General features: G+C 34.6%; 1 protein-coding gene across 1 annotated transcript in view; it reads left to right on the forward strand.

Annotated features, from left to right (window-relative positions):
• Positions 1 to 23,012, forward strand: part of LOC139133845 (laminin subunit alpha-2-like) — a 110,046-nt gene extending 87,034 nt beyond the window's left edge. Inside the window, 6 exon segments of the mRNA XM_070700607.1 lie at positions 6,983 to 7,178; positions 13,742 to 13,900; positions 15,141 to 15,294; positions 16,631 to 16,761; positions 18,360 to 18,579; positions 19,987 to 23,012. Coding sequence (XP_070556708.1) covers positions 6,983 to 7,178; positions 13,742 to 13,900; positions 15,141 to 15,294; positions 16,631 to 16,761; positions 18,360 to 18,579; positions 19,987 to 20,132 — 1,006 coding nt within the window. The 3' untranslated portion in view covers positions 20,133 to 23,012.
• Positions 23,013 to 24,511: the final 1,499 nt, after the last annotated feature.

Raw genomic sequence — 24,511 nt, forward strand, 5'->3', positions numbered from 1 at the left:
CCAGCAGCTCATCTGCTCTTTTCAGTTCTCTTTGCGCAAAAACTAAATGTTAGGAAAAATCTTGTAATCGTGGTGTCTCGTGAGAATCAATTAGTGTAATTTACCAAGGGTCATAGTGTTAATCTAAGAAATAATTGCTCTTATTGAAAAGTCATTGCACTCAGTGGAATAAGCTGAAAATCACCCCATTGATTTTGACATTGAACTTAAACATGAAACCAAGGTTGCATTACCGTATAAGGTAAATGAGTCAGTGTCTTTGTCGTTTTGTATATTGACATTAGCGATGTAGTTTAATAAGGTCAGAAAATGAACGAATTACCACCAGGTAAGCAGAACTACTGGGATTTGACAAAACCGTTCATATCACATCTTTCACATGTAATGATTAAGAAACTCATTTTGTACATAAAAGAGAAAGTGATCATATTAAATTGGCATGACCAGAAAACAGTAAATCAGTTTTTATGTCGGAAATGTAAATTTATTAATTAAATGCTGTTGCCATGGTTATTACTCAGTACAAACATTCTTATGAATCTGATTCGAAGGACGGTATAGTCGTTAATTTGCATGCGCACAACTTGAAGTCAAAAAAGGGTGACATGGAGAAGTAAACAGTGATATGTGAAAATCTGAAAACTCTATTTTCTCCAAATGAAATTATTATTTGGAATTGAGGTGACTGACCCAAGCAGTGGAAAAAATTACTCATCGAGTGTGCATTCTGAGTTCTTTATTTTGATTATCTGTAATGGAGGTTATCCCTGTCAATATTATCTTTTCAAAAGTTGACATTATAACTTGGCCCACTGACTTGACATTAAGTATGGTTCAGCATACATAATGACCATTTGTTGTTCTGCCTCTGTGTTGTATATTGAAGCACACACATCTAGCCATTCCTTTGGAAAATTACTAAGACTTTAACTCTTATGAAAATTTGCGTGTGCTGATTCATAAAAAATTAATAGCAATCTTAATTGTTTCAATGTTTCATTTGACAGAATAATGTAAACTGCTACAAGGATTCATTACCCCTTTCTCGCTTTATTGAATGCAAACCTAATTTTACATTTCTGATGAGGTTTCTTGCAGGAAGTCTGTGCGTCTCTGGTAGTAACAACTTTCGATTTTTGAAAATGTCTTCCAATCGACAATGATTTTATTGATCAAATCAATTATTAGATATCTGCATTATTTGGTATCACTGTTATTATAAGACTTCTTTGACTAGTTTTTGGTCATTAGTGCTTTCGGTCCAATTACGTTGATATCTTTCTTTGTTTTTCGGTTAGTTTCATTCAGATTTTTATTTATGCCTAGAAATCGTCTCAGATTGTGATAACGTTGTATAAATTTTGGGAATAATGTGCAGCGTCTCGGAAGCTGTTATCTAGTTGATTGGCTGAATCTTACCATTATAATTGAATAATACAAATACACTCCCTAAGTTGCTGTGAATAGTGACAATCGACCAATCAGATATAACCTTTCGAACATGCTGCACATCAGCAGAAATTTTGCTCTGAGATATCTAATTTACATATTTATTTTCTAATGCAGCAAACCCGACAAATTAGCTTTTTCAAGTTCTCTGTTGAAGTGAAAACTTTGAAACAGGGAAGTGCCTGTGTATATACCGGTACACTGATTGGCAAAATTATTATCGATTGATGATGGATGTTTTGACCGATGCTGCTTCAAGCGTTGGTTGTCCAGTTAAATTGGTGTTGTGACACTATAGAAAAGGGTTAATAGAAACTACATTGATAGACCATTTGGAACCAACACATCAGATTATCAAATAATTTGTATAATCTTGTCACTTTGTGTGACTATTCCCATGGGTGTGTGATTGTTTGTTGGTCAAATGATACTTTATTCTGCCATCTAACAGAAACCAAATTTTGGAATATCGGTGATAATCTGTGTAGAAAGCCCTGCAACATGTACAATAAAGGTAAGGTGCAGGTATGTGACCTTGCACATTGTCAATAGTAGAAAAGGCAGTGATGTGGATAATTGGTTGGATCTTGGGACAGCAAAACTGATAAATCATAGAGTCACTGTGATTAGATGTGTCAACGTTGAACAAGACCTGTCACCATGCAGACTTGTACAATTTCATCATTTAGTGTGCTGGCAGTTTCAGATAAATACTTTAGTTGTCATGGAAATGTCACATGATATTATTTCAGGGAAGTGTTTATCTGTCCGAGTGTAAACAGAAAAATTCAGTTAAACTGTGTCACTTTTATCTTGTGACTTTTCAAACAAGTGGTATTCCTATTTTTAAAACCTCTTTCAAGAACGGAAATCAAAGTGAATTCGATAAATTAATGAAATGTTTAGATTTAAGATTGACAGCAGTCATGATTAGATTGATTGGCAATTTGCCAAAATATAGATTACAGTGGCTTTGTAGTATCTCAACATAATTAAAAGTGTTTATAAAAATATATGAGTGGTTTTGACATTGAGTTTTATAGGAATTTCTACTTTCTTTGAAGACATTTTTCTTACATGATGGTTTTCATAGGGCAATGAGTCATTGCCGTGACCAAAGCAAGATTCTCTCCATCTGTTGACAAGTATGAAGAGACACATCTATTTCCAACTTCATAGATGGAACATGAAAATAGAAATTGTCAATCAAAGATACAGAGTCATATTACGCATTCGATTTCATCATCAAATTTCATCCAAGTTAAATTTTTGACCTGCGAAGGCATGTTCTTGCAAGGGAAATCGGATGCTTCATTTTATTGAAAGCCAAAAATGGTCAGATTGTGAGCTTGTGCGATCTGCTCATCATTTCGTTCATTACCAGCAGCGTGAGAATATCTGCCTTGCCGCTAAACGCAATGCATATATGAATAAAATGGATGGCCTTAAGTGTTGACTCGCATTTCCTGCCAGAGCGCAGTATTATTGTCCACCAAGTAGGCCAATTTCCAATGCTTTGATATTTATAAGGTGATGCTAGTCGCGCAAACCAGTCGCCAGTCCAGCTCTAGAGTATTCCATTTATGTTCAGCCTCCCTCAATAATGCTCCATGGAGCACAAATAAAGAGTTACTGAGCAGAAAATGTGGGAATGATTTGCTGTGTGAGAAAACTGTAGCTGGATAAGAGTATGGAAGTGTCGTTTTATGCTGTTTTATTGTGCTTTTTACGCTAGAAAGTGTGCTTTGCTTATCACGGCTAAAGAACTCATTAGTGTTTGCCTGACTATTGTGTTAGAATATGAGTAATCAAATAAAATGTCTGTCACCTTGGCAACAAATAGGATTCTTTGTCAGAGGAAGTTTGATCAGAATTTATGAGCCAGATTGAAACCTGTGTATAAACAAGTAGATTAATCTTTATGAAAAAGAATGCAATGTAATTTTAAGAACACCAGCAGAAATTGAGAAGAAATGGATTTCCGCAATGCAGTGTGTCTGATACAAAAGAAGTGTTGTTCTGTAGCTTGTAGCATGAATTTCGGTCATATTCTGCCGTAAAATTTCTACTAACTGTATGATTATATCATGAAGAAAAATTCCATTTAGTATTCAACAATCAAGTATCGCTGTTTATATATATATGTGTGTGTGTGTGTGTGTGCCAAGTTTTCTATGTATTGCTCGTGGGTCTTTTTTATAATATATATATATATATATATATATATATATATATATATATATATATATATATATATATATATATATATATATATATAAGTATACATGTCCTCCATGGGAAATTACAGTGCTTGATGCAGAAAGCAGAGCGGTATAAATAATAACATAAATAATAATATAAATAGATAATTATTACTTTGTACTTGAAGTAATTTATGTTATAAATCCTTCGCCCATGGTGAACTGTACACAGTTTTTGAATATTCTTTTCATAATGATGCTATGAAAATTGCATAATTAATCAGTTTTCTATTCTTTTTCTTCTTGCAAAATTCTTGATTTATCACTGTTTCAGAAAGTGAAATAAAAAGAAACGACGCAACAGCAAATCCATTTGTAGGAAATACTTAAATTATGCACTCAATAAAGTGCAGTGCAAGTTTACGCTTTTTATCATCACCAGAAACTTTGATCAAATTCTGTTTCACTCACATGGTTGTTTCCTATATGGTGCACTCATATCTTTACAGTCCAAATTCTGAAAAGTGGTTTAATACCTGTTTATGACACCTACATAAGCAGAAATGTTGAGTGTCTGCAGCAGATGTTGCAATTAATTTGTTCATAGAATATTCTGAGAGTTTTTCTGTGATTTTCTTTCATTTTAGGTTTATATCATTGCTATTTACAGAAAGGGCCTCTGACAATACATTTTGGCCATAAATTCAGGCCGTTTTAAAGAGAATTTTTCTATGTAGCTTGGGAAAAGCTAATTTTGTCCAGAGAAAAAGAAACCGCCAATAGTTATTCAATGAGTGAGGGCACTGCATATAGATTCAAAAAAGAATCTCATTATTATATTCAAATCAAGGACCCCCTGTGTCTCCTGTATTTCAATTTTGTGGTTTTTCTCTACTTGAAAGTTAAAAGATTTTCTGTTGTGGTTGAAGGATTGTAAAGTACTTCGGGAAACAATTCACATGTCTGTTTTCTGCCAGTGTTAAATATCATCACTTGACATAACAAATATGACCTGTAAGTGTCCTTGAATTATCTCCAAGTAATCAGACTCTTTTTCAGCCATGGAAAGTGCTCTACCGGTTATTATGATAAATTTCCAAACTTTGCTCTTTTGTTAACCCCTCGAGAATTGATGGATTTATTCCATGGATTGCTCTGCTGATTTCTACTCCGAATTGTCAGAGCTGTGGATTGTGTTTGAAGTCCTCCCCGACATGACTTTTGTGGTAATGGTTGCCGTGGCAGGTGTTTGTGCATGGAAATTAGGGATTACCTTAAATGCCAAGAGATTACGCAGTAAATAGAAAATGAAAAGCAGCTGAGTAGTGCATCTAACAGCTGATTAGAACAGTCTTAAAACATCCCTAGCGATCAACTCCTGCTTTTAGTACATAGTAAAGATTGTATTTTCATCAGTTTTTTAAAATGGGAAATGGTAATCTGGGTCCATCATTTATGGCCATTTTTTCCCTCTTTTCCACTTGAGTAAAATTTTCTTCAAATTCATATCCCAGTCATGCTCTTAATTTAGAATATTGCACCACTTCATAAAATGTTCCTCAAGATTGATATTCTGGTGGTCCATTCAATTGAGAACGTATCGCTTTTACTCACTATAAACAACATGTCTTTGCAAAAATTTCATACCATAGTGTAGTGCTTTAACCAAGTATCTCATTTGCTACACTTTATATAGCTACATTTGCTCTCATTTCTACATGCGTGTACTGTGATACTGATAAGACTATAACTGAATCATATTGTGCCAGTTTCTCTGAGTATGTATGTATGTACATGTGTATGTATGTATATATGTATGTATCTACTCAGTTTGTATGTATAAATGTAATTTCCTTCTCTATTCGTCAGTAAAACTTTTCATAAATTTAATTTGACAAGGTCCCAAGGGATGTTGTCATTGAAGTTTACTTTTGATTTTTCATTTTCATCTTGAAGAAATGATATATGTTGTCGTTCAATTTTACTAGAAACAGGAGATTAAGGTGTATCTTTGATCTCCAGTTTTCACAATAAATTCAGCCATAAATTCAGTAGCAGGTAACTGTGTTTTTCATTCTGAACACACTGCGTCCAACCAAGAAAGTAAGCCACGCTGGGGCCGCTGAAGTCTTACATAGATTTTATGAGCCATTACTGTGAACATCCTTGCTTAATTTATAAACTAAAAATTGGCATGTAGAAATAAATAACTACTACTTCTCATGCATAACAATTTTTGTCTCTTTAACCATTTCAAGCCTAAACCCCTATATATAGGGGTAGCTCTGGTAAGTTACCAGAAAGTCAGGCCTAAAAGGGTTAATATCGACATGACTGTCATGACAGCTATTTTGTTGTGATTATTTCTTTTCTCATCAATTACGTTATTTGTGAGATTCACCATACCCGAACAAATTTGAAACTTTCGCAAAAGCGTAACACAATTATTCACATTTAAACATTCATGTATTTTCAGAAGTTTGCCAATGAGACTGTAAGAATGCAATTATTTTTTTTTATGCCAAAAGGGTTACTGACACTCATTAAGCAAGGTCATAAGGCTAATACATAAGTCACATCAGAGAAAGTAATTTGATGTCTAAATCTATTGTAAGTCAATCCAGGAGTGATTTGACACTCACCTCTAAAATTTCCAATTTGTATCCACCGTTATTTATTAGACAAAGCAAAATTGTGTAGCCTTTTCCATGATATGCTTATGGAAGAAAGCCTGCTGCACTCACTTCACGGTAGTCACCACACTGTGAAAGATAGCATCATGTGAACTCACTGATGAATTCAGTACCTTTAAATCAAAACAGCATACTGTATGTCATTTCTCACAGGCGTGGGTTTGTAGTATTCATGAGAAATCCATTATTCATTTTTTTGTAATGAGTAAATCTCTCTTAAATCAATTCAGGAACAGAAATACCACTTGCACGATGTCATCGTGTGCTATCAATATATCCTTACTCATATCTTGTACTTCAGCCCACAGATGTTCCTGACTTACTCTATGGTAGATTGATGGTTTATTCTTCAGATAACCCTTTGTTATAAATTGCAATAGCTGCCATGCTACATTGCATATTTGTATACACCATATTACAAATCTTTGTCGTGAAGTTTTAAGCGATTTTCATGTATCAATCATTTTACTGTTTTTTACATACAGGCAATGCCCTCTGTTAAAGTAATTTTTTTTTCAGTTTTGCTGTTAGGTGCTGCAGTGTAAATCTCAAATACAACTTCTCTCGTTTGACAATGCTCAAAAAATACCTTTTATGTTCTCTAGAATGATGTTCTTGACCCATTTCTGTCGGTTGCAGGTTTAAAATTACTGTGGAAGTTCGAAGCTATGCTACCACCGGTGTTATATTTTATCTCGGTAATGGTGGTGATGGAAAGGGAGATTTCACCGCACTACAAGTGATTGATGGAGTCCCTGTCTTCAGCTTTGATAATGGTGCTGGTTCTGTGACATTGACAAGTCCAACACAAATCAATGATGGAGAGTGGCATTCCGTAAGTTAGAAATATGTATTCATGTAGTATTTACTTTGCCAGATTCTTTTTCAGTTATGAATATTTTTCATTCTCCTAAATCTATAACCTACAAACTCAGTTTTCAAGAATATACAAAGTGAGATCACTGAAGAATTTTGATCTAGTTACAAACCCTGCAAAAGTGAAATAACCTGATACTGCTTATATTTGGTATGGCCTTTAAGATTACTTGATATTTGGTGGAAAGGTGTATTTACGGTCCTATGTGCCTCGAAACTGTAAGACTTAAAACTTTTGTTTCAAGCTTACATAAATGAAACTTTCAACCATACTCTTTCAAAATAAAAAAATACAAATTTGGGGTCATTTTATTTTAGTGGTAGAAAAAAATAATTAGTAGAACATCAGATTTATCAGTATTGAAATTCAAAATGGCCACTATCCATGTGTTAACTCCAATGGGAAAAAACATATTCTATTTTCACTAGAATAAGACGGTAAAAACTGTATTTATATGAAGAGCTTCAAAATGAGCCCCAACAAGCAGTAGATCAGAAAGACCGTGTGAAAATCTGAAAGTCTGAATATCTGTCCCCAGGGCGCATTCTTCATTAACAGTTTTTCAACTCGGTGATGGATGTTGTCTAGGTTTTGGGTATTTGGATATTGTTATTCAAGACTAACAATTGCCTAAGTGATATGTGTAACTGATTATATGTGAAGGCGACCAACTTTTCAGTTGTCTCGATTAGCATTGTGTCAAAATAACCACAACAAGGAGTGATCTGTTTGAAGTGAGGATTATAGAGCTGGTTCTATACCTGAATAAATGACTCAGACTGTCATGTAGTATTACGTAGACATACACCAAAGCTCATTTGTTTTCAAACTTGCCACAAGATACGACTCTATGATTTATTCACACGAACACTACTTTATAAGCTCCGCTGTCAGCGACACGGAGCTTATCAAATAGGTTGATTTTCCGTCGTCGTCGTCCGTCGTCGTCCGTCAACAATTGCCTTCTCCTCTGAAACCGCAAGTCCAATTGCTTTGAAATTTTATATGCAGCTCACTTGGGGTGACCTCACTTAAGTTTCTTCAAATCGTGGTGAAATTTGCATATGTGTATTTTGGGGGCATTTTTTGGTGTTTTTGGTTAAAAAATCTTCTTCTCTGGAACCGCTTGTCCGATTGCTTTGAAATTTGATATGCAGTTTACTTAGGGTGACTTCAGTCAGATTTGTTCAAATCGTGGTGAAATTTGCATACTTGTATTTTTAAGGCAATTTTTGTCATTTTTGGTAAAAAAATCTTTAAAAATCTTCCTCTTCAAAACTACCAGTCAGATAGCTTTGATATTTGGTACATATGTCCCTAGGGATGATCTATTTCAGATTTGTTCAAATTGTGCAGAAATATGCAAATTTGCATTTTTAAGGCAATTTTTGCCATTTTTGGTCAAAAAATGTATTTCTCTAAAAGTACTGGTCTGATAGTTTTGAAATTTGGTATACAGGTTTCTATAGAGGAACTAAGTAATATGTATGGAATTTCTGATGAAATCTGTATTTTTGTATTTTTGGGGCAATTTTTGCCATTTTTGGTCAAAAAATGTGTATTTCCAAAAGTACTCATCTGATAGCTTTGAAACTTGGTATACAGGTTCCTACAGATAAACTAAATGATATTTGTGGAAATTATGATGAAATCTGCAATTTTGTAATTTTGGGGCAATTTTTGCCATTTTTGGTCAAAAAATGTGTTTCTCATAAAGTACTGGTCTGATAGCTTTGCAATTAGGTATACAGGTTTCTACAGATGAGCTAAGTAATATATATGGAATTTCTGATGAAATCTGTAATTTTGTATTTTTGGGGCAATTTTTGCCATATTTGGTCAAAAAATGTGTATTTCCAAAACTACTCATCTGATAGCTTTGAAATTTGGTATGCAGGTTTCTATAGATGAACTAAATAATATTTATAGAAATTATGATGAAATCTGCAATTTTGAATTTTTGGGTCAATTTTTTCCATTTTTGGTTAAAAAATGTGTTTCTCAAAATATACTGTTTTTCGTGTCTTGTAAGCCCTTGGGGCTTGGTGAGGCAGCCAAGCTGTTTAAGACCACACATGACACTTTAATAAATTGATATAACATAGCATAACATAACTGCTCTAACAGCTTTGAAATTTGGTATACAGGTTTCTATAGATGAACTAAATTTGATCTTTTGGAATTATGATGAAATCTGCAAATTTTATTTTTGGGGGCAATTGTTGCCATTTTTGGTCAGAAAATTTTATTCTCATAAAAATTACTCATGAGATAGCTTTGGTTGACATGTTCTTAGGGATGATCCCATGTGATATATTCAAAGTATGACGAAATCTTCGATTGTGTATTTTTGCAGCTATTTTAGCTACTTTTTTTCTGGCCACTGCATTGAGCTATCAAAGATTTCCACCTTCTTCATCAACATGTGTCAAAAATAGTTATTCTCTACATAAACACAGCGGAGCTATATCGGCCGCTAGGTCGCTTGTCAATCGTGTGATACTATATGACATTTTAATTTGAAGAGTAATTACTCAGACATACCCATCGTCCATTTTAGTCCGTTTTTAGTTCGATTACCCATGCAGTAGGGGATTTGTCTTCTATTCCTCAAAGTTTTTGGAACAGATATGCTTATCGTGAAAAATCTACAAGGTATTCTCTGTCCAGATATTGTGAGAACATCAATAGAGTCATGATGGTACAAGCAAAGAAAGATGTTATCTTTTTACCGTCAGAATAAACAAACATTTAACAAGAAGCAGAAAAGACAAACTTTAAAAATGTAATCTCACACAATTACCTTGATGATGTTCAATTCCGTGAGAACGCATTTCAAATAATGTTTTTTTCTACAAACAGGCTTGTCCTGTCATCTAAATTCTTTCTTGATATTTATGATCACAATTTAGACTTTGCAGATGGTCGTTCAGGTCACTGCCATTTATAGCATCTATAATCTATTAACTTTAATCACTAAAACGATTAATTCCCAGAGGATGTTTTCCCCAAAGTCTATTAAAAGTAAGTGAACGCTGCAGTGACATGCAAATTGAAATTTGTTTATTCTTGTTTCAATTTTCTGGACATTTCTTCCCACCATTTCTGTAATTGGAAAATCTTCCATTCCTTTGGAGTAGCCTGTATTGATGGCAAAAGTTCACCCATCCAGGCACAAAGCTGAGGAATTCTATTAGAAATGATAGGCAAAAGTTGTATAACCTTCAAATTTATTCATATTCATGCAACAAAACCAGGAATCCTGTTAATGTGCACGAATGAACAATCCTGTCCAAACTATATATTAGGACACTTCAAATCTTTTGGGAAAGAAATACATTATTCTGTACAGCTTGAAAAATCAATGGGTCTGATAATTTACGAAACACTGCCAATTGTGTGTATATCTTATGTTGTGCTATGAATTATTTTATGTGGTTTTTAAATATGAATAGATCTGTCCAAAAAACCATGGGGTGCTCTTACCATTTCTCCTGAATGCATGTGAGGAAAGTTGAATGCACTACGTCGCAGGAAATTACCACTTTTTTGTGATTTCTCCAAAAAACATAGGGTTAGCCAACCCCCTTAAAATCCCCTCTGAGAGAATGGTGAAATAACCAAAAAACCGACAAACAGGTTTCCAGAAGCAGGATATTTGCTTATAGATGGGCAATGTGCTGAAAGTAAACTTAGGAATATCAACCCAAAGAAGTTGATTCTGATGAACACAATGAATGCCACCAAATCACATGTGATTATTCCCTTTGAGTGCCGAAGTAAATTTCTATCGCCTTTATAAAATATACCACCATCAACTTTTTTCAAAATTTTGCCAAATTTTGGTAGAAAACTTTAGGCAATCAAATGTGATGTCCATTTGGTCCAAAATTATCACAAAAATTACAGAAAAGTTCATGAAAATTTGTAAAATGTTGCACTAATATTTTAGAAGGAAATATTACAGCGCTAAAAGGGTTAAAAGGGGCAAACATGCCAGACACGGTGAAATATTTAAAGCTCATAGAGAAATACACATTTACATGCAGTGATAGGGGAAATACTTCTGTCCTAATAAAGTTACCCTTTGCCCTGATACCAGCAAATCACAGTTGTACTGTAGTAATGTTTAGAAGTGTAAGTTACTGTGACAATGAAGTTGGATAGTCTTTGTGATATTTGACAGTTTTTGTAATGCTTGCTGTGATTTTAGCAAGTATTTGTTACACTGGCAGTGATCTTGGTCACTCTGAAAGTTGTAAATGTCAGATGATAGAAAAAGTTGTACGTTGTTTGTATGTTAGGTAAAAGTCCTTCATAAATCACCTTGTTGTAACTTCACTGATTCTGAGATATGGGGAACAGAGGTCACAGCTGTTAGTTGTCATAAAATTTAATTTTTATCAATTTGCAAATCACAGCTGAGCAGTTCTTTTCAGACTTTCTGGTAAATACAGTTAATTATACTTTAGAGCTAAATTGACATAAGCTAAAAGGTCACATTGAGGTAAGTATTCTGCAGAATGGGCTGTGAAGGCACTACACAAGTCGTTTTACCGCCAAATAGACGAAATTAAATCAGTGAGCGTGAAGGGTAGTGTAATGTGTTTTTATGATGTGATTTCATCCAATAATTTATGAGAACTGTTCTTCATACTTTCTTCATGTATTATTCTATCATGTACATGTTACTGAGATAATTGAACATTTTTGTTATTAAGGAACAAGCCGTAGGTGGCCGTGTGTACGTTTGCATACAAATCTGTTATTCTCACAAATGTCAAAAATGGTAATCTTCCTGATTATGTTGCTATGATTTATGCTGACCTCTGTTAAATTGTTTAACTTGATTTTTTTCTCTGACTGAGAAGATAAATGTATGCAAATTTACATAATGTGTTTCAAACTTATTACCCTTGGAAGTTGGGCAGCTTATTCACTGATATAATCAACTCTGACGTTTCATTTATTCTGTAATTGTCTACTGTTTCACTTGATCACCGCGTTTGACTTAAATTTTGGTTTAAGTGTGTTAATCATCAGATGTACTACAACTGATTAATGTATTCATAAAAGTGAACTCTGAATCTTGCCAAGTGGGTAGTGCTGCCTTGACGGATGTCTTTCATGTCATCCCCTGTTTTAGGGCATTTGATCACGAAATAACCTGCATACTAAAAATGTTGAACTGAAAATTTAGCTTCAAAGTTGGAACCTGTGTTGATTTCTTTTATTGAGAACATACAGTTTGACATTGGGTAAATTTACTGGTGAGACAACACTTATATTCTCTATTATTTTCGATAACATGAGACAATACTGTAATTATTCCAGACTGACACAAAATGTTATTCCAATGCAGTGAAGAGCTCTGCATAGAGTATCTTCCAAGTTCTAAGGGTTCTCTATTTACTGGTCATGACATCAGCAGACCTCAGTTGTTTTCTAAATAGTCTTTTGTAACAAAGTGTATGTCAGTGTTCCTTATACCAATGTAGTCTAGTCGTAAGACAATCCTCTTCTGCACATATTCCCTTGAGCTGCTTTCTTATAGACCATCAGCTAAGTTTGTCTTCTCAGTGCTTATTTTGTCCCCTCCGATGAAATTTTCAGGAGACTTTTAGAGTGGGCTCTATCCGTCTGTCTGTCCGTCTACGCAGATACCTAAGATATTCCTGGCCAAATTTCTTTCAAACTTTGTATGAGATAATACACTATAGTATACTTGTGCAGTTTGATTTGTTTTGTGATACAATCCAATATTGCCATCAGGCGGCCATTTGCTTGTGATGTTTTTGATGTCAGAACCATTACTTAAATTTGCCGTGACACATTTCTTTTGAACTTGGCACTTGATGACTTATATAAGTGTGTCAAATGTCTTCATGATACGATCCAATATGGCTGACAGGTGACCATTTTCTTGCAATTTTTTTTTTAATGCCCACTGCCATTACTAAGACAATGCCTCTCGAACTCCGACAGTATCAGACTGACTTTATTTGGTATAGACACGTGTCATATAGATAAATTGTGATAAAAAATGGAAGCTCAGTGTCATTGACACTATTTTTGTAAAAATTATCCACTGTAAGTCTTCTCAGTGCACTTGTAGCAGTATATATCCCAAATATGTTGATCTCCATTCTGATCAATGGGAGCACAGTGTCATGGACACCATTTTGTGTATACAGTGTCTCATTTCAAAATAAGTAATTTTGTAATATTCATATAGTTCTTGTTCAAATTTTGATGAAAGAATGCTCCAAGTTCCTCTGATGTGTGATTTTATATTGAGAGTGATAGCTGACACAGTTTAGATAAACTTATTTATAATATTAGTCCACATCAGAACTTTACATTAGAGAATATTGATAATTTCTTTGAATTATCCAACATCAAAAGGAAATGGGTTTCAAATCGGATTATCTGTCAGATAATCTCACTGCAGTGCTGAATGAACAGCCAGTCCTCTTGCTTCACTTTTTGTAACACGCTTCTCTCAATATTTATTGGTTCAGATCGTTGTGAGTCGGAATCGCAGAAGTGGTGACCTGACAGTTGATGGTGCTAACGAACAACGCGGGAAGGCTCCAGATGGTGCAACAAACATGGACATCAAACCCCCATTGTATGTTGGTGGAGTTGATGAAAGTGTCTTGGTGCCAAGACTTCGAAAGGTACATTTTTCTTCTGTATTATTTATCACCATGATGAGTTCCTACAGACCAAGTCTTCATTTGGAATTTATGTGTTTGAACTCTGTCAGTACACAGATATGCCTGAAGTGTTTCTTTGTACATTGCAATACATGATAAGTAACTATACATATCTGTTTTGCTATATAACCCAAACAGCACCTTGTAATAAATTTTCATGCCCTGAGCTATTCAACTGCGCAGTAACCAATACCTTCACACTCAGTACATCCATGTACATGGAATTAGCCTTTGCTTAGAAAGCTGGCAGTTTTAGAAGTTTTGGCAGAAATGGATAGGGTCCAAAGGACGGACATAATTATTGGTCATGTCGTGTTCACATTTTGTGATTTGGTTATGATAAAATTGCAGTGAACAAGAAATAAGGGAACTCTTATAATCATCCTATCAGGTCTGTCACTTCTTCATCTGCTAAGTCAGTAAAAAGCGGTATTGTATTTATTATAGCCCAAACATAGGACTATGTGCCCAAGGGTAAGTGACCATTCGCAGGACGTAAGGAGGGCAAATTGTCTCCTTCCTCGAGGATACGTAGTCCCTTGTTTGAGCAATAATGTTGTTATTACTTGCCTCTCTTACACAGTTTTCACTCAAAATACTTAGGGTTATCGGCAAATAATAATCAAATGCTTTATTTCCATCTTAGATGAAAATCCATTATAAATGGAATGATTTTCATCATCAAATGGTGCAATTATATATTTAAACTACTGTTATGCGGTATATCAATTTTTTTCTGCAAAACTTTCCAAAAACCGGATTTCCTGTGCAAAACATGAAATTTCAACATTTTTACTTCAAAAAGGTGTCAAGTTGAAAATAGTTCAAGTTCACTTTCAGTCCAATGATGACTGTGCTGCCCGCAATGTCATCAACGAGTTACCATTGAATCCTATGGAGCGTGTGATTTGATATACCAGGCATGTAATAAAGCCAAACCCTACACACATTTTCACCTACTTGACGTAGTATGTTACAATTGTTAAGTCCACAAAAATCATGTTTACAGTGTCTCTGTTTTGTAGGGCCTTCAATTCTTTGTTATAATTATATAACAAACAGGACATATTATATTCAGTATGAGTCTTCAGATTTTGTTCATGTACTGCAATTTTACTGATACAGCTTCTTGTCACAGAGAAGTCAAAATGCAAAGCGTAATGCAGATAATTATTGTGAATATATGTGATCTCTACTCCAGGTTACCAACAGTTTGGACAGCTGTATCAGAAAATTTGAATTGAATGATGACCCACTTGATCTACAGTCACCAACATCGAGTAAAGACACTATGCCATGTCACAAAACAGTTGGAGATAGTGCCTACTTTGATGGTACTGGTTACGCTGTACTAGGTAAGACCCAATAGTTGAGACAAATGCTACAGGTATCTTCTTTCTGTCCTTACTTTAAACAGTAAGTCAAATCTGTGATAAAATTAGAAAAAAGATAAATCATATTGTATGTGTACATGGAAGTAATGATCAAAATTGAGCAGAAATCAGTTCAGCAGAGTTCTAAATTTAGCTCCATGCATACTTCCATCATAACATTGACACATTGGAACTAATGTTTTGTACTTGTAGCACAAGAGCAAAGTGCTGTGGTATTCATTTCTTCATTAAATTGTTTTGCTGTATGATCCAATATGGCTGACGGATGGCCATTCAGTTATGAAGTTTACCATGTCTGAAGCTCATTAGTGGACAGACTTTAACAGATTTCTTGTGAAAAGTTAGCGGAAAACATCTATTGCTTGTATGTGAATATCAGTTTGTTTCATAACATGATCCAATATCTGGTGCAGTCTATCGAAATTTTGCTCATTTTGAATTGTTACTACTAATGGTGATGTTGTTAATACTTCCCCCAAGTGCAGAATTCATATGTTCCAACTGTGGTATAGGGTGGATATATTCCTTAAGATGCCCAAATTCAGACACAGTCAAAGTTTCGTAAACCTATATGTTTGCGCTTGTGAAAATTTCTCATATATTTTCAAAGTACTTCCAACTACTACTTGTCTTCATCAAAACTGCCAGCTCTGAAATCTAATTTATACATTGTATGGGATGACCTTCTTCAGATTTGTTCAAATCATGGGAACCTACGGGATCAATGTCCTCATTCTGGTCAGAAAACCTTCTTCTCTAAAAGCTTTCTCAATTATAGGTATAACATTGAGTTCCAGGTTCCCATTGATAATTTTTTTCATGTTTATTGAAATGATAAAGAAATTCACAAAATCTAGTATGAAAATCTGGGTCACTGTGCACGTATTTATTCCACAGAAACAAATTACGTAAGATTTATCCTCATTCAATATTCAAAGTAGCCACCATTCCTTTGTCAACTCTATGGGGATCGAAAAGAAGATGGTGAAAACATTTACTTTATAAGGAGCGTCAGTATGAGCCAACACAAGCAGTAGACCAGAGAAGTGTTGGAAAAGAATATCTGCACCAGAAACATATTCTACTTCAAAGGGGCAGGTTTTTATGTAGCGCAACAAATTGATTGATCAAATCACTTTCAAAGGAGAGCAAAAGACTAAATATCACATAAACTGTTGATGTCAACAAGAGCATGCCTGAACCCAGAGTGAGGATTGCAGCTTTAACAGAGATTTTTGCAACTTCAGACCACAAATTTGATATTCTCCAATTGAAAATATGGTTTGATTATTTTCAGATGATACATTCAGGGTTGGAACTGATATGCTTATAGAACTTGAATTCCGTACCACCAAGAACAATGGAGTTCTATTGACAGTAGCCAATGAAAGAAATGATTGTTTTGGATTGGAACTTGTCAATGGAGAGGTGAGAAATTTCCCTTCTGTGTCATGTAATTGACTCTGATTTGTAGTGTGGTAATTACATGTGCATTCCTAGCTGTTAACTAGTTAAAGAATTGAAGGGCAAAGTCACTGTCTCTTCAAGGTAATGTGATATTTTTGTTTCATTTGAGAAGTTATTGATTTCGTTCTGCTAACTGAAACATGTTGAATTATCAACCCTAATTTATGTCATTGAAACATCAAAGGGAGTACAGATTTTGCAATTAACCTTTTACCTGCCAGACAGAATCGTTTCCCTTTCTGCCATGTCAGTAAAAAAGCGTTATTCAGCATGTGTTTTCACCTACTTGGCTCAGAATATTAGAGCAGTTTTAGCCAGTTAAAATCATGTTTACAGTATCTCTGTCTTCAGGGACCTTCAAATCTTCAAGTCTTAGTTAAAATGCATCATATGAGACATGTTTTGCTTCAGTAGTTTCAACCAACTTGACCTGATTGTGAAATATGAACTTGGCAGGAAAATGCTTAAGCACATTTCAGTGAGCAGAACAACATGAATAGCTCTTCACATGAAACAAAAGATAGTGACTTTGTCCCTTTCATTATCCTTGAACGAAGATTTTTCATTCTCTGTTACTACCTCTCTTTGTGCTGAAGTGTTTGTATCCTTGGATATCTGGGAAAATCATGTCGTCATAAAATGAGTGTTCATTGGTCATGTAGGCGTGTTCTCACCAGTGTACATCTGTTTTACGTCAGAACGTTTGTACCACTGATCAAAGCGTTAACACATTCTGCATCATAGTGAGGCCTGACAATGCACCCTTTTGTTGATGTACAATCTGAGGGAAGCACAACTTCTATAAAGGGTTACATTTATGAAGTTTAATAAATGTTGTATTCATAAATTGCTTTGTCATGAAATAATATAGAACACACTAGTCATAGTGTTGGCATAGGCAGCATTTTTTTCAGAATCTAGTCTGTGCCTTTATTTTGCCAAAAATAGGATAATCAAAAATATAAATTTGATTTATGCTCAATGTAACTTCAACCAAAGTACTTTGTCACATTTGGCTTATAATTGAATTTACAATTAACTTGAATATATTTTGTGTAGTGCTCATGTGCTTTGTCAAGCACACAAGAATATCAATGCTAATGTCAGGGCTTGTATTCCACTGTGTATACCAGTAATTGTTCACAAGCAGCATGTGTGTTTATGTACTGGGGAAATGGTCACATTTCATCCATGAAGTACCAGGATATAGTCAAACGGCGCCCTCAGTGTTAAAATCTAAGAGTAAAATGGTGTTGGGTTTTAGTTGTTGCACAAAGATGAATATGTCATCACACATCCAGAGCCAAACTTTTGGTGATTATTATGCTGTAACAGTGGAGTTACTGATAATTCCAGAATGACATATATACTTGAATGGGTATTAATTAAGCAAAATCGCGAACTAAGTAATATTACAAGTGTACTCAGATTGTACTTTGTCTTACGTATATTATTACTATGTTTAGTTTTGTACCCTTTGCTGTTGGCTTTGTAACTACATGTGTATTTTTGCTTCTCTTCCACACAGTTTCTTTAACCTTTTTTGGCTTTCATTACAGCTGATCCTTCGTGCTGACAATGGAGCTGGCAAATTTGAAGCCGTGTACACAGCAGATTCTGCATATACTCTGTGTGACAATGAATGGCATACAGTCAGTGCTGAAAAAGTCAAGAATGCATTACAAATGACAGTAGATGGACAACCAGTGGGTGGTGGTACAGACAAGATAAGCAGTTCTGCTGATACAAATAATCCACTGTATGTTGGTGGATACCCAGGTAAGTGTCCTTCTCAGGATAATTTTCCTGACATAAACATCACCGTTTTTTAGCTTGCACTTGGTATAATATGAATATATACCAAAGAGAGCTTATCTTATAAGGCAAATAATTTCATTTGGATCTCATTCAGTCTTGTCAAAAGAGAGAAACTCATGGTGGATTTTGTAAATATTGATGATGATGACTTTTATTCATTTCAACAATTTGAGTGCTGTAATTACTTCTAACAAAATTTCAGTGTAATATTTTACCAATTTTTGATGAATTTTCTGTAATTTCCCTGATAGTTTGAGACCAAATGGAGATCATTTTTCATTGGCTACAATGTTTGACCAAAATTTTGGGAAAAACCTGAAACAATTGTGTATATCTGGAAAAAGTTGTGCCTTAATGTTCTATAAAGGCAACAAAAATTGACTCTTGGCACTCAAAAGATCAAATTCATTAAAGTTTTTTAAGCAAAGTACAATCCAAGTCCCATATACATGCATTTATTCTGATAAGGGGGGAGAGCAGTGTCTTTCAACACCAGTTGTTAGATGAGTTGGGACAGGAAATATCAAGATACTTTTACAGGGAAATTTATGTATGCAATAGCCTGTTCGAGGAGTGTGCACTTACTGTGTTACTAAGAAAATGTGTATGATATATATATATATGCAACTGCAAATGGTGATGTAGAAGCTGCTGTATAATGATACTATTTGTCTTCATATTTGTACAGTGAAACCTGTCTTAACCAAACCCTGTTTAAACCAGAAACCTGTCTTAACTGAACCCTTTTCCCAGTCCCATTCCAATAGAACTCTATGTTAAAAGGACCTCTATAAACCAGACACCTCTTCAAACTGAACAATTTTCTCAGTCCCTGAAGGGTTCAGTTTAGACAGGTTTTACTGTATCATGTTAATCGGTAACTTTCATTATTTGAATAGGAAATGATTCATAACGGCCAATTTGTTTAAAGGGCCTGTAGCTCCAACTTTGATGATTATTTTAAACTTTTTTTCACGTTACATGCAAGACATTGTTTTACTTACACAAGAATACAGAATCTCCAACTATTTAGCTTGTCGATTCTATAAATGTAGAATGCACTGTTATTGTTTACATTGGAATTCTTGTCTGGACCAGAATTCAGTTGTCAATAATAACAATGCAGTTTAGACATTAATAGGGTAGTTGACAAGCTGAATACTGTGTATCTTAACATGTATTTAGGAGAAGAACAAGCAACTAGTTGCATTAGAAAACAAAAATGGTGACAAAATTATTGAAAGTTAGGTTGTGGTTAAAATTCATCAGTCAAAGATTATTTGCTTTCATTTAAGTATTTTAAGGAATTTTGATGTCAGTATTTGAATAACATGAATAACTGACCGGACTACTCTCTGTTTATTTCAGATACTGCTATTGAACAGAAGGCTTTGACAATAAGTGAGAAATTCGAAGGATGTATCCGGAATATCGCAATTCGAGGCACAACACAAGACATGAGTAAAGCACCAACGCTGGAGAATGTACAGCCAAACTCTTGTCCATATGTCTGAACCTAAGTCAATAATCAGCATTATGGTTATTAACATCTTGAGTTTGATTTCACAAACTGTCTGGTCACTGAATCTTTGAAGCATTCCTTTGCAGGGCTAAAAATTTACTCAAAAGTACAAAACTAACTCAAGTTGAATAAAACATTGCCGAAAATATGATGAAACATTTTCAAGAAATGATTATAAATTTGTTTTATGGAGATGTTTTAGAACCAGTTCAAGTTTCCCATTGGCATGTCGTAGACACACTGAAGCCTCTATCTAAAGGCCAGTACATGGCTATTGGTGATTATTTTTTCACTATTATATTTGGTTTGCATGTCAATTACAAATTCTCATTCAACTCCCAAAAACTATCAAAATACCTACAGGTACTATTTAGCTCTTCAATTCAGTTTCTATACATGTTGAATGGACTGTTATTGTTCACATTTCTATTCTAGTCTGGATTAGAATTCATTTGTCAACAATAACAATACAGTTTACTCATCAAACAGTCTGAATCAACAAGCTAAAACCAGTCATCTCAAGATGTTTTGGGAAACAGAACAAGAAACAGTTGTGAAATTTAAAAGAAAATAGTGGAACAATCATCAAAAGTTAAAGCTACTGGTCCTTGAAGGGTAGATTCTTTATTTCAAACAACTAGGATTCAAGTATTTATAAATTACCGTCCTGTTTTGAAAACCCTAATCATGCCATGTAATTGAAAATTGCTTGGATTTCCAGTATACCAAGAAGCTTGCATTCAAGATTAGTTATCCTTCCAAGTCGGTAATGTCCCTCTAAAAGCCAGTCAAGTCAAATGATACAGTGTTTTGTAGGATTTCAACAGTTGCTCAAACTGCCAAGCTTAGTACAAGTATGTAACATTCTTGTATCAAGCTTGACACAAAGAATGTTACATTCTTGTATCATGCTTGGCACAAGTATGTTACATTCTTGTGCCAAGCTTGACACAAAGAATGTTACATTCTTGCTTACGCGTAGCACAATTATGTTACATACTTGTATCAAGCCTAGCACAAGTATGTTGCATTCTTTTATCAAGCTTAGAAAACAAAGTATGATACATTTTTGTGTTTAAGACATGTTAAGTCAATGAATCTGTCTGGCTGAATACTACTTTTTACTGACTTGGCAGGTGACAAGCCCTGTAGGAAATGTGATGAACGCTTCTAGTATAAGCATTTTTGGTTTGCCATTTAAAGTATTTCAGTGAATGGACAGTTTATGACTCTGTGACTATGCATTGACTACGACAACATCCACAAAATACAAGTTTTTAGAAGACTGTCATGCGTCATAGGTTTTAGTAGATTTTAAACTAAATGTAGTGTCTGTTTATTTGTTTTCTGTACTTGTTTTGAGAACTATTGAAATGATGGATGATGTGCCATTACTAAGATGCAGAGATGACATTCATACGGTGAGATGATATCAGATATTTTACAAATTCAGGGAGAAAACATTCTATACTTTTAAAATCTCATGTAAAACTAGTTTCTTTTGCCCCTTAAACCGCCTTGATTTTAAAACAATTTGAATATGGGTAGGATCCTGTAATTTCAGAAAATTCTCAAGCTATTACCAGCAATTATGTTTTCAGTGCCATGCCAAAAGTACATCATAGTAGTGTTATATGGCAGCAGTCTGGCATATGGCATCCTATGTACCACTTACTCTGGTTTTTCAATAAATCTAGATATATGGCCCATGTGCGGATGCATCTATGAGAAAATATGACATGATTCAAAAATCTTCGGTGTTCAACTTTTTGAAAGTTTGCAAGATCTCAGAGCAATACAGTTTTGTCAGCCAGGTTTGAACTCACAACATAATCTTGCACTCTCCGTAATTCAGTGTTTCTCATGATATTTGCAACATGAATAAGTCTCTGTTCCCTTGTCATGATATTGATGGAATGGCCCGCTCAAATATGTTAGATCATTGCAAGTTACATGTACAGAAAACAACTGAACATAAATGTGTGTACTTAGTAAATGTAGAACCCCGTACTTTGTACATGTCAAAGGAAGATGCAATATACCTGGATTTTTAACTGCAACTTCTTTGTTGCCTTTTTATTCCAGTTTTTTTTTAAACATACCATTTTTAGCCCCAAATCACTATACATATACATAATTAGCTTATTTAGATCATTACATGATTTGTCATCTGTCTGTCTGTTATATCTCAACAGCACAAATGTGATTACCTTCTTCTTGTATCACTTTAGCTTTTGTGTACAGTCGAAGGGGGATTTCCTTAACATGAAGATGTTACTCTCAAAATATGTGCAAATGAGCCGTAAATTATTGTCAAAATAGCTGCATTTGTAATACCATGTTTTGTCTAAATTCATTTACAGTTATCTTATCTAATCAAAAGGTTGAACTGTATCATTGACAGGTTTTTAGTGGGTAGTGTCAAGAAAATGTCATACACAGAGATAAATTGTTGAAGCATCAACATTCAAGTGAACCAATTAATCAAAGTAACAAATGTTGCAATATTGTTGATATTTTTTTACTGCCGTTGTTTCTTCCATCCCTCTATATCATTGTGTAGATTATACACTTTGACAAACAACTTGGTTGCTCCTCTGACCATTCTGACACATCGCAAACAGCGCATATGTGGCAAATCTGAGGTTCTTGTGAGATATCCTCAAATTTTTAAGCTGTTAGATAAAGGTGGGTAAAAGCAAATGAATTTTTTACCCACAGCTTTATGTATGTCCGTATACCCTACAGATGTCAAATGTATAGCATGACAGTTATTACACTGGACTCACAAATTGTATCTTCCATAAAGAGAAACCAAAAATAAATTGTATGTACAAAGGAGGAGAATAAAGGACATGTAGTTTTTAAGCAATTCTCTTGCAAGGCTGCATTCTTCACAGTGTGTCAAGTACTACTTACAAAAACAGCCTATATGATTCCTATAGGATTATTCTGTAGAATTCTTATATTATTCCTATACTGTTAACATTTTGTGGCCTATAGGAGAATGCTCTAAAATGCTTTACTTAGTCTTATAGGAATCATATATGTGATTGATTGTTTCCTACAGACAAAACACAACAGTTCATATATGTCATCTTGGAACGTCTTCAACCTTAATTAATTGTTAAAACACCTTGACATCCTTCATCTATTACTGTCAGTCTTGTAGACATATAGTGGTTCACCAAAGGAGCTTTCATTTATTATGAGGTGTGGGCTTGAGGGATGGGGTGATATTCGGAAAACCTGTCCTGAGGAGGGTCATATTCTCAAAAAAATCTTCTGTGGGAAGGTCAAAGTTGCATTTGAAATTTTACATTTTTAAAAGTGAACGCAAATTCTCAATGTTCTAATTCACCGGCCAAAATAGGACAGAAATATGTACAATATGAGAACTCTCAATTGCTGAAGGCAAATATAAGCTTTTATACAACTCAGAACTTTATTTACACAAATTTCACCTGAAGTTGTCAACACTCTGTCTTTAGAACTACAATGAGTTAAAGAAGTGCTATATGATAAAGTTTAGTGACAAATGGTAGTTGCATCTTCGTCCCTTAAATCAATTACAACTCAAAGTACACTTTTTGATAGAGCCTGCAATGTGCAACCCATTGCTGAATTGAACAAAGTAAAAATATAAACGAATCAATTAGTGCCAGTAAAATCAGTATCAGTTGCTATGTTCCTTTGTCAGTGGGGAAAAAATCAGGACTGACGGTTTACTGTGTGTCCTGCTGTTTTTCTGTAACACAAACAAAGGATGTAATCTTTGTCCATCAGATATAAAAGCCTCATATTCATTCAAAATCGATGAGCGTAGCTCTGGTATCGGTAAAGAGGTGCAGTATTTCATCAAGACAACTCAGACGACCAAACCAAAATGCGAAAGTTTTGCATTGTGACCTAAGGGGTGGACCATTTGATATCCGGGGGGGGGGGGGCTTGGAAGATTTGGGGGAAAAAAAAGATGCCAGGTGGAGTTGCTCGAAAAAAAAAATCTGGCTTTAAGTGGCTGATGGAAAAACAATTATGGACCATTGCGACTTGGAAAAAAAAATCTTGGCAATTGTTCAATGCACACTACAGCATCAATAAAAATCAAGCAGTAGCTCTTGAGTTTTATAAAGCATAAACCATTTCAAGCTTGAGGAACAATACTGAATATGAACAATTGTACAGTATACATGACCTTCTGATTAGAGGAAGTATGCTGAAATTGAAATTGCTCACCGTGTCTTCCAGAAATGTGTAAATCTGAATGTATGGATTTTGTCAAAATACCACAAGAAGAGAGACAGCCTGCCATGAACTGGGTCAAGTGGACTCAGTCAGTCAAGTGGACTGTTCAACTTGCTAATATCACTC

This window comes from Ptychodera flava, chromosome 5, assembly GCF_041260155.1.
Source record: "Ptychodera flava strain L36383 chromosome 5, AS_Pfla_20210202, whole genome shotgun sequence".
Lineage (NCBI taxonomy): Eukaryota > Metazoa > Hemichordata > Enteropneusta > Ptychoderidae > Ptychodera > Ptychodera flava.